General features: G+C 51.1%; 1 protein-coding gene across 9 annotated transcripts in view; it reads left to right on the forward strand.

The window, feature by feature from the left end:
- The first annotated feature begins 826 nt into the window (after positions 1-826).
- The window catches only part of ARID1B (AT-rich interaction domain 1B), a 358666-nt gene continuing 346488 nt past the window's right edge, over positions 827-13004 (forward strand). For 7 of the 9 annotated variants that reach the window (XM_086631997.1, XM_086632001.1, XM_086631996.1 and 4 more), the window contains exons 1-2: positions 1062-1744; positions 1808-2612. In XM_086631997.1, coding sequence (XP_086488123.1) covers positions 1062-1744; positions 1808-2612 — 1488 coding nt within the window. Of the gene's footprint in view, positions 915-987; positions 2613-13004 lie in introns of those variants that run through there. The other 2 variants (XM_086631993.1, XM_086631994.1) reach the window with 2 other exon arrangements.

Raw genomic sequence — 13004 nt, forward strand, 5'->3', positions numbered from 1 at the left:
CCTCCGCTCCAGCACATCTGCACACATCTGCCCCCTCGCCCCCCCCCCCCCCCCCCCCCCGCCATCCCGCCGCAGCAGCCCCGCCGGCGGCACCCCCGGCCCCTCCCGCGGCGCCAGGCGGCCCGCGGGGCCCCGCGGCTCGCAGCGGCCCCCTCCGCCGAGCCCGCAGGGCTCCCCGCGGCGGCCGCGACCCTCGGCGAGCGGGCCCCGGCCGCGAGCAGGGGCAGCGGAGGGGCCGCCCCCCCCCCCCCCATGCCCGCCGCCCGCGGCGGGGAGCCGGAGCCGGAGCCGCGCCGAGTCCAGTCCGCGTTTTGCGAGTGGCGGGAGCGAGCGCGGCGGAGGGGGCGATGGCTGCCGGCGCTGGCTCGCCCGCTCGCTCATGCCATGCTGGGCCGGCGCGGCTCCGCCAGGCGTGTGTTTACCCATATCCGGGTTAGGGAGGAAAGGAGGAAAAAAAAAAAAAAAAAAAAAAAGAAAAAAAGTTTCATTTAAACCCGAACAAAAAACTTTCAACATGAAATCACCCAGCGGGAACAGGCGCGGACCGTAAGGCGTTCTTCCCATTTCTAATCTCAGCCACGGACTCGGGGAGGGGAATTTCGGTAGTCCGGGGCGTGCGGAGCGCTCCGCAGGGGATACTCTGGGCTCAGCCAAGTCCCTTCCCCGGCCGCTTCTTCTGCCCCGCTCCCCTCCCTCCCCCACCCCTGCTCGCCCCCCTTTTTTTGAGTGTGGGGGTCGAGGTTTTTTTTCTTTTTTCTTTTTTTTTTTTTTTGGTAGTTCCTATTATCAGCACTATTTTCTCCGGACTCGCAATGTTGCGATGATCATGGCCGCGCAAGTCGCAGCGGCTCCGGCGGGTGCGAACAACAGCAAGGGCAAAGCCCCGAGTCTGCCAGGCGGCCCGGGCCCGGAGCGCGGCCCGGGGGGGGGCCGGGGCCGCCGCCGCCGCGGGGGCTCCCGGGCCGGGCCCCGCGCTGGGTGTCGGAGAGGGGAGTCCGGCGGGCGGCAGCGTGAATAATGTAGATCACCGTCTCCTCCACCACCACGGCGAGCCGCTGAACATGGCCAATAACGCGGCTCCCGCCGCTGCCGCCGGTAATAACAACAACGCCAGCGGCGGCTCCTCCTCGGAGCCGGCTCTGAAAGAAGGTGGAAGCTCCTCGGCGTTATCTTCGTCTTCTTCGTCTTCTTCTTCCTCCTCCTCCTCTTCCTCCAACCCGAGCTCGGCCATGGAGACGGGGCTGCTCCCCAACCACAAGCTGAAGAGCGTCGGAGGCGATCACCCCGCCGCGCCGCCCCACCACCACCACCACCATGCCCACCACCCGCATCACCATGCCCACCACCACCATGCCCACCACCCGCACCACCACCACCACCACCACCATGCACTACAGCAGCAGCTAAATCAATTCCCGCCGCCGCCGCCGCCGCAGCAGCCGCCGCCTCAGCACCATCCCGTGCAGAATAACAACAGCAGCCTCGGCGGCGGCAGCGGCAGCAACAACAACGGCGGTGGCGGTGGCGGCGCTGCTCAGCCCAGTGCAGACATGGAGCAGCAGCAACATGGAGGAAAAGACAGTGTTTTGGGCGCTCAGGCCGAGCCCCCCCAGCAGCCGCAGCAAATGCTGAATAAAGGCGCCGACGAGGAGGAGATGCCCGGCAAGATGGGCGAGCCCATCGGCGGCCGCTACGACCACCCCGGCTTGGGACCCCTGGGCGGACAGCAGCAGCCCCAGCAGCCGCCCCCGAGCGCTGGGAGCGGCGGCGGCGGCGGCCTCGGCGGCGGCGGCGGCGGCGGCGGGAGCGGGGGAGGCGGCGGCGGCCCCTCCGCGGTGGGTGTCTCGGAGTTCAATAGCTATTATGGCAACGCTGCCCCTGCCCCTGCCAGCAGCGCTACGCCGAGCCGCGCCGGGCCTTGCTTTGATCAACATGGCGGACAACAAAGCCCCGGGATGGGGATAATGCACCCCGCGGCGGCCCCCAACAGCATGGACCCCCTGCAAAACTCCCACGAAGGTTACCCCAACAACCAGTACAACCACTACCCGGGCTACGGCCGCGGCCCCGGCGGCGGCGGCGGCGGCGCGGGCGGCGGCGGCGGCGCGGGAGCCGTGGCGGCGGCGGCGGCGGCCGCCGGGGCTGGCGGCGGCGGCGGCTACGGGGGCTCGGCGGCGGGCTACGGGGTGCTGAGCTCCCCGCGGCAGGCGGGCGGCGGCATGATGATGGGCCCCGGCGGCGGGGCCGGCCTCGGCAAGGCTGCTGCCGGCGCGGCGGCCGGCGGCTTCGCGCGGTTCTCCGGGCAGAACCAGCACCCGTCCGGGGCCACCCCTACCTTGAACCAGCTGCTCACGTCCCCCAGCCCCATGATGCGGAGCTACGGCAGCAGCTACCCCGACTACAGCAGCCCCAGCGCCCCGCCACCGCCGCAGCCCCAGCCCCCGGCAGCGGCGGCCGCCCCGGGAAGCCAGCAGGCAGCGGCGGGCATGGGCATGGGCAAGGACATGGGCGCCCAGTACGGAGCGGCGAACCCGGCCTGGGCAGCGGCACAACAAAGGAGTCACCCGGCGATGAGCCCTGGGAACACCGGGCAGGCCATCAGCAGGACCCAGGTAACCCCCCGCGCTCGGTTCATGACGGCTCCGTGCCACTCGTGTCGGGGTCTTAGTTTCTTTAGAATTCACTTTTTTCCCTTTCCCCCCCCTCCCAACCCCCTCTCTCTTTTTTTTTTTTCCTTTCTTTTTTCTTTTTCTTTTTTTTTTTTCCCTACCCCCCCCTCCCCCCCCCCCCGCCCTCCTCCGGGCCAGTTCTGCTCCTGGCTGCCTCCCCAGGAAGGGTGAGCAGCGCACAATGCGCGGCCCCGCTGGGGCTGGAGGCACCGGGGCGCGGGTTTCGCAGCCGAAATTAGGTTGTTCTCAAACCCAATTAATTTTTTTTTTTTTTTTTTCTCCCCTCCACTTTGGAACAGCGACCGAGAGGCGCAGGGCCCGGAGGACAGGCAGCTCGGGACGGGGGCGGGGGGGCGGATTTTGTAACCGGAGTGTCGGGCCCGGGGGGCTCCCGGGGGAGAACGTCCAGTGTCTTTCACGGGGCTTTTTTTTTTTTTTTTCTCCTTTTTTTTTCCCCCTCGCTTTTGTTTTTCTTCTCGCTGTTTAACCTGTTATTCTTTCGGACAGCGCGAGTTGCGCCCTCGCGCGCTCTTCCCAAATGAGTTTTGTCGCTGGCGGAGTTACCGCAGTGAGACCCGCGGAGCGAGCGCGGCTCCTTTTTCCCTGCGGGAAGAGCGCGCGCGCGTGTGTGCGTGTCCGTCCGTCCGTCCGTGTGCGCGCGCGGGCGCGGGCCGGGGCGCGTGGGGCGCCTCGGGCCGGCGACCCGAAGGGGACTCGCCCGCCAGCGGGTCACTACGTTTCTCTCCCCGAACACACGCGGAAATCCAAAGCGGGGGGGCGGAAAAAAAAAAAAAAAAAAGAAAAGAAAATAACACACACACACAAAAAAAAAAAAAAAAAAAAAAAAGAAGGAAAAGTCCGTGGCGTCAGCAAAGGGGCGCGGGCACGGCGCGGGCCGCCACCCCCACCCGCACCGCGCTGCTCCAGCGCGGCCGCTCCGCCGCTCGATCGATCGATCGACAGACAGACAGACAGACAGACAGGCGCGATGATCGCGGGGCCGCGGCGCAGCGCCTTTCCGGGGCGGGCGCGGGGAGCCGGGAGGCCGGTCCCCGGCGGCGGGGCCGGTGGCGAGGAGCGGGCGGGCCTCCCCCGCCAGGTCGGGAGTTTGAATTGTGGAGGTAAACGGGCTGCGGCCGTCGCCAGACAGCTGCCTCCGAGCTGACATCTCCGCTGCCGCCTGATTGGCTGCCCGCTGCCGCCGGGCACCGCGCGCCGCTGATGTAAATAGAGGCGCTGCGCGGGCACGGCGGGCCCGCCGCGAGCGGCACCGGCACCGGCACGGCGGGGGCGGGGGGGGGAAGGGGCGCACTCACGGCCCCGGCACCCACCCTGCCGGCCGCCGCGAAAAGCCAGGGGGCATTCCCCCCCCCCCCCCACCCCCCTTCCCGCCCTCATCCGGTTCGGTTTGATGGCGTGGTTTCTCTGGGCATCCATTTATTTATTTATTTATTTATTTATTAAAAAAAATTTTTTTTTTTTAATTCTATGGTAATTGGAGGCGGCAGGGGTGTATCGTAATAACAGCGCTTGGGCGAGCATTCGGGATTCCGAGTTGCGCTCGCGCCTCTGAAAACGTTTTGTGATGTTGCAGTTTGCGGGGGTTATGCAAGGGATTAGATTTTCCTAAAAAAAAAAAACAAAACCAAAACCCAAACAACCCCAAAGATGTAATCCGAATACTAATTTCATTAAATTTCTGTTAGCTTGCTGCCTGTGCGTGCCTCTAAAAAAAAAAAAAAAAAAAACACAAACCCGGTTTGCGGGGAGCTGCCGCGGGGGAGCAAACGCCGCGCGTCGTAGGGAAAGGGAAAAAGGAGCCGTTCCGTCGGGTGCGCTCGTTCCACCAGCCCCGTGCGGGGGGAAAGGGGCTTTCGCCTTCGAACTGGGTTAGGATCCTTCCGGGAGCACCGGGAATTGTTGATCTCATTATTTTTCTCCGCCAGGGTGAGATTAGGCTGGGATTCTCGGTAGGAAAGTGGGTTGCGTTAAATGGAGTAGTGCGTTAGGATTTTATGGGCTTCTCTCCCCTTCAACCAGATCTTTCTGTTAAGAACTGTTAAATCTTTTAACAGCTTCTAACAGCGAGGGCGGGCAGGTGTGCGCTTTGGGATCCTCAAAAGGCTGGGTCTGCCCGTAAAATGAGCAGAACCTGGCGAAAACATCGCTTGATGTTGTGAAAGGTGTATTAATCCCGAAAAAATGGTAATAGAAACCTTGGATGGGCTGGCTGAACGCGTGTTTGTCTGCTTCCAACAGACCGCTCCTGTCACATTTTTAGTTTTGATTCCATTTCCTATCTGTTTCTTCCAGGGAAGTAAATTTTTTTTTTTTTTCTGTGAGTGTTAATTTTTACCTTTTTTAATTTGCACGGTTAAAAGGGTCATTGCAAGCCGTACGGTAATGAGGCTTCGTATGCATAACCTTTTGTAATTAATGTAAAAATATTTGCATTGCCTGCTTGCTTTTAAATACAGGTAGCTTAGAATTACGGCTTTAAAAGCTAGGAAAATCGTCGTCAGGTAGGCACGGTGCATGTTAGTTCAGAGTGCTAGTTCTTCATGGCAGAAATTGTTTAAACTATTTTATTTTTATTGGAGGAGCGAAAGTAAATTCGTCATGTCCTCCGTATGACCCTTAGAAATACTTCCTTATATTTATGGGTTTACGTCCTCTCTCACAGATTTCTTGTATTTATTTTTTTGTTTTTTGTACAGTAAGAACTAGGCTGCAGCTTAGACAGAATAGTCTGGCAAGGGCACGATTTCTTTGATTTTTTTTTTAAAATTATTATTATTTTTTCCTCAAAATAATTGTCATAAAGGCAAGTCATCTGTCTTCTTTATATTACAGTTTTTCCATCTGACCAGTAAGTGACTGAGATAAGAAATTTTCTTAGATTTTAAATTAGCATTTTTTAACGTGTAAAATAGATTGTGTCAAATAAAAAACAAACGCTTCCCCTCGGCTTACAGAACAAAACTATTTTTGTGCGTTGTTTTTTTGGTTTTAATTCCCACGTGTCAATCTCCGTGCATGCCGTATCATTAAGTGGAGAAATGGATTGGTTTTTGAAAGAGAAAAACGGAATACTCAGTCCAGCATTGGAACAGAAGGCTTCTGTTTTTTTTTTTTTTGCAACCCTCTGTGTGTACATGATGTATATGTGTATATACGTTCGAATATACCCCCTTGTCATGTGCCTTTGCAAAGCAGCTGATGATTGGCCCCTGCTCCTATAAAACTATCGTGCTGCCGGCAGAGAAAAAGGACCGTCGGTGGGCTACGACCTCCGAGATACTTGCTCAGGAAATTCCTGCCTCAGCATGGGTGATTTTTGTAACGTGCAGAACCGTGGCGTCCCGCTCTGAGCCGACTTCTGTCTTTGTCCAGCCTGTTAAATTATTTCAGAAGATTTTGCTTCCATTTCGCTGAACCGCCTTGCCCAGTCGTGAGACGAGACGTGAGCTCGGGAAAGAGGCCCCTTTGCTCCCGAAGAAACACACGTTTTCAAAGCAGATGGATGTCGCTCACGCGGACACGTTTGATCGTGGAGGAGTTGTGTGATGCTCGTACAGTACCTTGTCGTTCAGCTGTTTTGATTATTGATTAATTCCTTGGCAGTGTAGAGATATTTAGAGTCCCGAGGCTCCTTTTATTCTTCGCTTCTGATTTGCACTGCAGCAGCTTAACCCGTGAGCTGGCCTCTGTGTGTGTGCTTTATGCACATCTGTGTGCACGTGGGTGAGATTTACATACACAAAGAGACAACCTGGGTCTTTTCAGGTGTAAGGTATGTAGCAAGTGTTAGGAAAAAAAATCCGACGAGCCGCCCTGAGTTTGTGTGTCTGTCAGTCGTTTGTTTTTCAGTGGAGAAACTCAGAATGTGCCTGATTCTGCAGCTCTTTTAATGCCAGATAGATTGCCCGTGCTGGGAGTTCTGGCTAAGCCAGGGCTGCAGAATCGTGTCCTGTGCCTGAAGGCCATTAAACAGCTGTTACTGTGGTGAATAGATTCTTGATGTCTCAATAGGAGAATAAAATATATTTTTCCCTGTGCATTTTCGAATAAACAGTTTAGTATCCACATAGCTTCTATTTAGAAGTAGTAAATAGCAATATTCTCACTTAGTAGCATCTATATATATATTATGACCGTGTATTTGACACTTTGTGGTTTGGCGTGCAGTTATTGGTTTCTGTAGTAGCGCTCTGCCTACATGCTGAACAGCAGCACCCTGTGTACAAGATACAATAAAGAAAGAGAGACACAAACCTGTCTGCTGTGTTACTCCCTCCGTCGTGTCGGGATTCTACAGCTGAGCACTCCGTTACTCTCTTTTTGGCATTCCGATTCAGATCTGTGGGGATGAAAACTAAGGCATTGAATCCGTTGCTCTGAAATTTCTGGTTGCATATGTAACATAAAATTTTTGAAATTACTGCGCGTGGTCTGTTACGTGATGCTGTTTCATTCTGAAATTCTGTCTTAGTTAAAACTAGATGAAATTCGTGCAGTGAAAACGAGTTTCAGTAGCTACTGATAGGTCTTTCTTACTTTTGCCCCTCAAATATTTTATCACAGGTATTTTGAAGTCTCATTGTTAACGTGAGAGTGGCAGTAGCTTATTTATCCTGATGTCCTTAAGATTGTACCTGTGTCCTAACTAGTCACATTTCCGTACTTTTTCAAAATGTGCCATTTATTGGGAGGCTTTGAAGGTTCTCTGTGGATATGTAAAGTAGTGTTGCCACACTCGCTGTGCATGCATGCTCAAGGCTGCAGAATTTCAGTAGCGTGTTTGTGGTAGGCTAACTTGCTGGAATGTATTTTAGAATTGTGATTATTAAGATACTTGGGAAAAAAAACTTTTTTCTTTCAATTTTGGGGCTATTTACATAGTGCTAAATACATGTTTTGGTAGGATTGAATGAAGACTTTAATTAAACTTAAATTAAAAGTATACCTTAGTGGTTTTCAAATTTGTTTTGAAAGCCAGTAATAGAAAAGTGGTACTAAGCAGTGTTGTTTTTGTATTGCTTGGTGCTGAGAGAAGCAAATAAATGGAATACATGAAAATCTTGTGGAGCCAATGGTATTGGAGTAAAATTTATTTTAAAGAAGACCTACTTATTAATAGATATAAATATTATTTTTTTCATAAACTTGAAAGGTTTCTGTACATCTGATGTATGTTTTGCTGTTCAGATCATCAGGTTGCCTTTTGAATTTTCCCTCTAGCCAGGTATTCCTGTTGGGTTTTGCACACAAATGCTGATTTGCTGGCACAGTGCTGCGGTGTTTGTGTTGCAGGTGGGCCAGAGGATTTCTCTTGTTGTACTTCCAGTTCTGAGAGCGTGGCATCGAGTGATCCACCAGGAGCATGTCAGCTCCAAGAGGGCCAAACCCATCCCGGGTGGTTGGATGAATCCTCAGGGATGGATGTATCCCAAGATACGTGTCATTTATGAACAGTGCATTCTGGGGACAGCGAATGGCTAATTTGTGCAGGATTGCTTTTAACTACCTTTATTTTCTCAGGAGCAATGTCCCAAGTATGCTTGATCTTTACGCTGTCTTCCTAATGTGCATGGCACTGGAGTAAGAGACGATTCTTCCTGTTGTACAGGGTGGGAAGGCTGGAGCACGTAACATCCACCTTCCTTCAGGCAGGCACACCTTGGCGCTGCAAACAGAGGTCTCCGAGAAATAAATAGGGTCTTGGCGCCGTAAACTTCAGCTTTTGAATAAATCCAGGCTTACTGTGAACACATTCTGTTGCGGGAGAATTTAAGCTTAGCAGGCATCCGCTCAGACAAATGACTGAGCGAAACGAGGGATTTGTCTGCTGTGTCAGTGTGCTCACCTCAAACTAAAGGCACTGTCGTCTGGAAATCAAGCGTTCCTCGCCCTGTTTTGTCGTCACGTACTCAATGTCATCTATATAAAGTCACTGGATTTCTTGTAGAAATTAAACTGTGAGGATGGTTGGGTTGAAGGAGTGCCCAGGAGCTTAGCTGGTGTTGCAGAGCTCGCCTTCTGGTGGGTGTGACGTACCCAGCGCAATTTCGTGCTGGGGGGTGCGGGCCTCCTTACCACCACCACGTCCCTCCACCACCTTACAGCCGGCGTCCGGTTGTGTTATCTGGCAGATAAGTTGTCTTCATTGTTCAAGCGAATAGATTCGATGCAGAAATCACAATTGTTGTGTCTCATTTAGAGGTCGCTTTTCGTAGAGGTTGTTGTTCTTACTGCATATGAAGTACCCTTTAGCAAGCTTGGTGTTCCCTGTACAGGTAGCTTACTTGGTCTGAAGGCACCTGCAACTGTTTAGAAAATTACGTAACCAAACATCATTATCCTGATGCCGTTCACAAAGTGTTTCATTTATGTTTATTAAAACCAATGCGAAATCTGCATAATAAAGTTTTCGGTGGGTACGGCTTGAAAGGGTGTCGATACGTTGTGTGTTTGTATTCCATGTACAGCTGATTTCATGATAAACCACCAAACCAAGCCGTAAGGCGGCTGAATTTCGGGACGGGCAGCGACCAGTTCGTGGGTAGAAAACAGTTCCATGGTTCTGCAGCGTGTGTAAGGAGTTGCTTTCAGTACAGAGCTGTGTCCGTGTTTCATCTCCTGGGATGGTACTTCTCACGTTTGACTCATGGTGGGTTTAGCAAGGATATCGGGAGGACTGAGCGTGCGTGGAAGTATGTCCTCTATTTATTAGTTTCCTGCCTCCCATTTCAAGAACTATTAGTTAGTTAATCTTTCGCACCTGAACTTGTTCAATTGCCAAACGATGTTTTTGCTTTTAAGAATTCACTGATGTGCCCTGCCTTCCCCCCTGCTTGTAACCTTCTCAGGCTTGAAAAGATGCTGAATTTAGGTTTGTGATCTGGTAATTGTTGATGAAGACATCTGTCTGAGTGGTAGGCCCTCTGACACTTCCATCTGTAGGGCTGCGTCACTGATCTCCCCTGCCAGCCCCACCAGTCCCTTTCTGACCATTGTGGGGAAGGAATTTTCTGCTAATTTTTTTCTGCCTTTTTTTTAAAAAAAAAAAAAATTAGATGTGCATGTTTTTTTTTCTTGGTTACTTATTTTCTTTTGCTAAAGAATAATATTAATGAAAATGGAAAAAAACTCTTAATGTATAATCCCCCCTTTTTATTTTTTTTAGGAAGTAGTGTTAGTTATGTCACTAACAGGATCTTGTAAGCTTCTACTCTAAGCTGTTACACTCAGGATTTTTTTTTTTTTTCCTGAGAGCCTTGTTTGGAATTTATTTTAGGTATCTTCTTGCTTCAAAAAAAAAAAAATCTTGTGTAGCTGGAGTTTCTGTTGGCTGCGAGTAACTTTTAACCTGTGTTAGTTACAAAACGGTTTTGATTCTGCCGAGTTACTGAATCAATTTATTTGCCCTTTGGAGACCACGTGGCCAGGTCTGTGAAGTTCTGTTGTTGAAGCTGCGTAGTGGTTGGGTTCAGGGAATTAATTGCATCCTTTGGCTAATAAGGGCTGTGGCAAACCCGTTTGTATTTCGCTTGCTGTTGGGTGGCAGTGTGTGTGCCCTGGCAAAAGAATCGCCTTTTTCGGAAGCCTCTCCGGAGGGTTTACAGGTCCGGCTGTTACGACAGAGGTGACTTGCTGGGTTTTTCACGCAGCGCGTTTCGGTCGCGTTTTAACAGCGTGATCCGTGTTGTGCAGGAAAAAGGGGGCTGCGTGGCTGCAGCACAAGCCCTGGTACAGCTGGCTTGTGCAGAAGGACTGCAAGTTTAAGCACGGTTGGTTTTTTGGGGTTTTTTTTTTTTTTGTTTGTTTGAGTAAAGAAAGACAATTGGTTCAGAAAATCCCAAAAGGAGAGATCCTGTTTTAAAACATAATTGCAGTCATGTGTGCCGTTCCCAGTGTGGACATGGCTTAATTCACAGATTGATTGAAGTGGAATAGTGCCTTCTTTACACAAAGCAGTGAATTCTGCCTCGCTAAGTAAATGATGTGGCTTCAGGAAAATGGTGTTAGTGGAGGGCTGGTGCAGAAATTCTGGATAGCTGACTGCATGATCTTAAGGCAGCTGGTTTCGCTATTGGGTATCTCAGGTTCCCTGTGTTAAAATAAGGAAAAATATTTGCCTTATTTAATTATTTGAGTTTGAGATGCAGTTTTAAGAACCGTGTCGTGCAGAATAAATAGGCAGCCTAAGTACTTGCTGTGTGTGAAGTTCTATCCAGCCTGAGCTGTGCCTTCCTCTCTCGCCTTGTTTCAACGGGATCTGAGACTAGGTGTTCCCAACATGGATAATGTTATTTGCTTAGCTTGTCAGGCTTACTTGTTTGTAAGCAAGATACTGAGACATCAGCTCTGAAAATTTCTTTTGAAAGCACAAGGACAGGATTTGTAGTTCTTAAATTTTATTCTTTTAAAGTTAAAAATAAAGATAAGGAGGTTTGTTTTGACAGCATCAAAGGAATATGTTGGTTTATTTGCAGCCTTTGATTTGGGTGGAATGTATGGGGTTCTGTATTTCTTTGTGTGTCAATTTATGTTGTGAATATTTTGGATATTCTGTTTATATGAAGTGGTAGTATTGATGTTTTACTTTCGGGCATGTTTTGTGGAAAATAATCGTACTTTTGTGATTTATTTATTTATTTTTTTTAAAAAAGTCAGTGTTTCTTAGCTGCTTGAAATTCCCAACTCAAGAAAAATGAGCGTGTTCTTTAAAGCCGTCGCCGTTTTAAGATATTTACAGATGGTCATAGATAAAGAGTGTTTAAGGAAATATTTCTGGAAAAACACAGGTAGGTGACGTTTGAGGCAGCTTTAGTTGTGCACCAGCAACAGCAAGATGATTTTACTCGGCATTTGTACTTCCATTTGGAAGTCCTTCCTTCCCGTAGGCAGAAAGGTGAATTTCTGCCCCGCATTCCGCGGTGGTGAAAGTACCGGGAACGTATGGATCGCTGGGAGCTGGTTGCCTTCTGTTCCCGGGATCTGTTTCAGGCTGAAGTTTTGCTTCCACTGAGGAATTCCCAGCCCGCAGAAGCGCTGCCTGGCGAAGGAGCTTTCCCGGGGGAGGAGAGGAGGGAGCGGGCTGGGTTCCGGGGGCCGGTGGCAAATCGGTGGAAGTTTCGCACGCGAAGCGAACTAGTGAGTTCGTGCGGCGGCACGTGACCAAAATATTTTCCCCCCTCTTGGCTGCCAGGAGCTATCTATGGCCTTTCAACAATCCCGCCCGTCGGGCAGCCGGCCAGGCTGCGCCAGCCGGCCCCTTCCGCGCGCCGCTCCGTTCTCCCGGCCCGGCCGGGGTGCCCTGACCTTCCCGTGGGGCGACCAGCCCTCGCTTGGCACCCGCTGCTCGGCAGGAAAGGGCTCCGGGGGGTCGTTTTGTTGCGGGCGGTGGGTTTTTTCCCTCTTCCCCCCCCTCTTCTTTTTATTCCTCGGGGAATTCGACAGCCGTCCATCCCTGACCTGGGCAGAGGTAGCGCAGGGAAATGGGGTCCCAAGGGGCGGGGGGAGGCGGCACGCGGGCATCCCCGGCCTCGCCTGCCCCGGGGAGCGGGAAGCGCCGCGGGAAAGGGGGAAGTTGGGGGAAAGTTGGGGTTTGTTCCCAACGAGAGTTCGTGGCCGTGCATCACTTAGCGGCCTTCGGGAGAAGGTGTTCTCCCTTCTCCCTTCTGCTCTTCAAGGGAACGTTACATGGAGGATTTCTAGCAGTTTTCCGACAGTTTTTTTTTCACGTTTAAAATTGCATTTTTGCTAATAAAGAGATATTGTAAGTGTTTGTCTTGTATGTTGTATTTTAGTTTACAATATATATATTTTTTTCTCCGAAATCCCGAAGCTAACACATGTCACTTGTGAGAGTCACCTCAACCTGGCACGAAAGCGTTTTTCCTGCTAGCAAACTGTAGGAGCTGCTACTTCAGTGATATTTTTCAGATTTTTAACTTTGTAAAATACTCTTTTTGTTGTTGTTGTTGAACATGTGGTATGCAAATACAGGGTAAAATAGTGCTACAGAGTATTTTGTTGTGGTTTTTTTTTTTTAAGCATTAAAAACACATCTTGCTTTTCTAATAAACCCCATAACCAGAACTTTTAATGCTTTGATATAAATAGCAATTACACTAACTGAGATCCGACCACAATGAAAAAAAACCCACGTTTGAAATCATTCAGAAGAAAAGTTCCCGACTTAATTGAGCTCTTCCTTTAAAGAGGAGGGGCTGGTGGGGCAGCATCCGAAGCAAACTGGTTTGTGTTTTACAACAGTCGTCTTGAAGTGCTCAGCGTGTTGGCGTAGTTGCCAACATTTAAAAATAAAGA

Source organism: Tauraco erythrolophus, chromosome 2, assembly GCF_009769465.1.
Source record: "Tauraco erythrolophus isolate bTauEry1 chromosome 2, bTauEry1.pri, whole genome shotgun sequence".
Lineage (NCBI taxonomy): Eukaryota > Metazoa > Chordata > Aves > Musophagiformes > Musophagidae > Tauraco > Tauraco erythrolophus.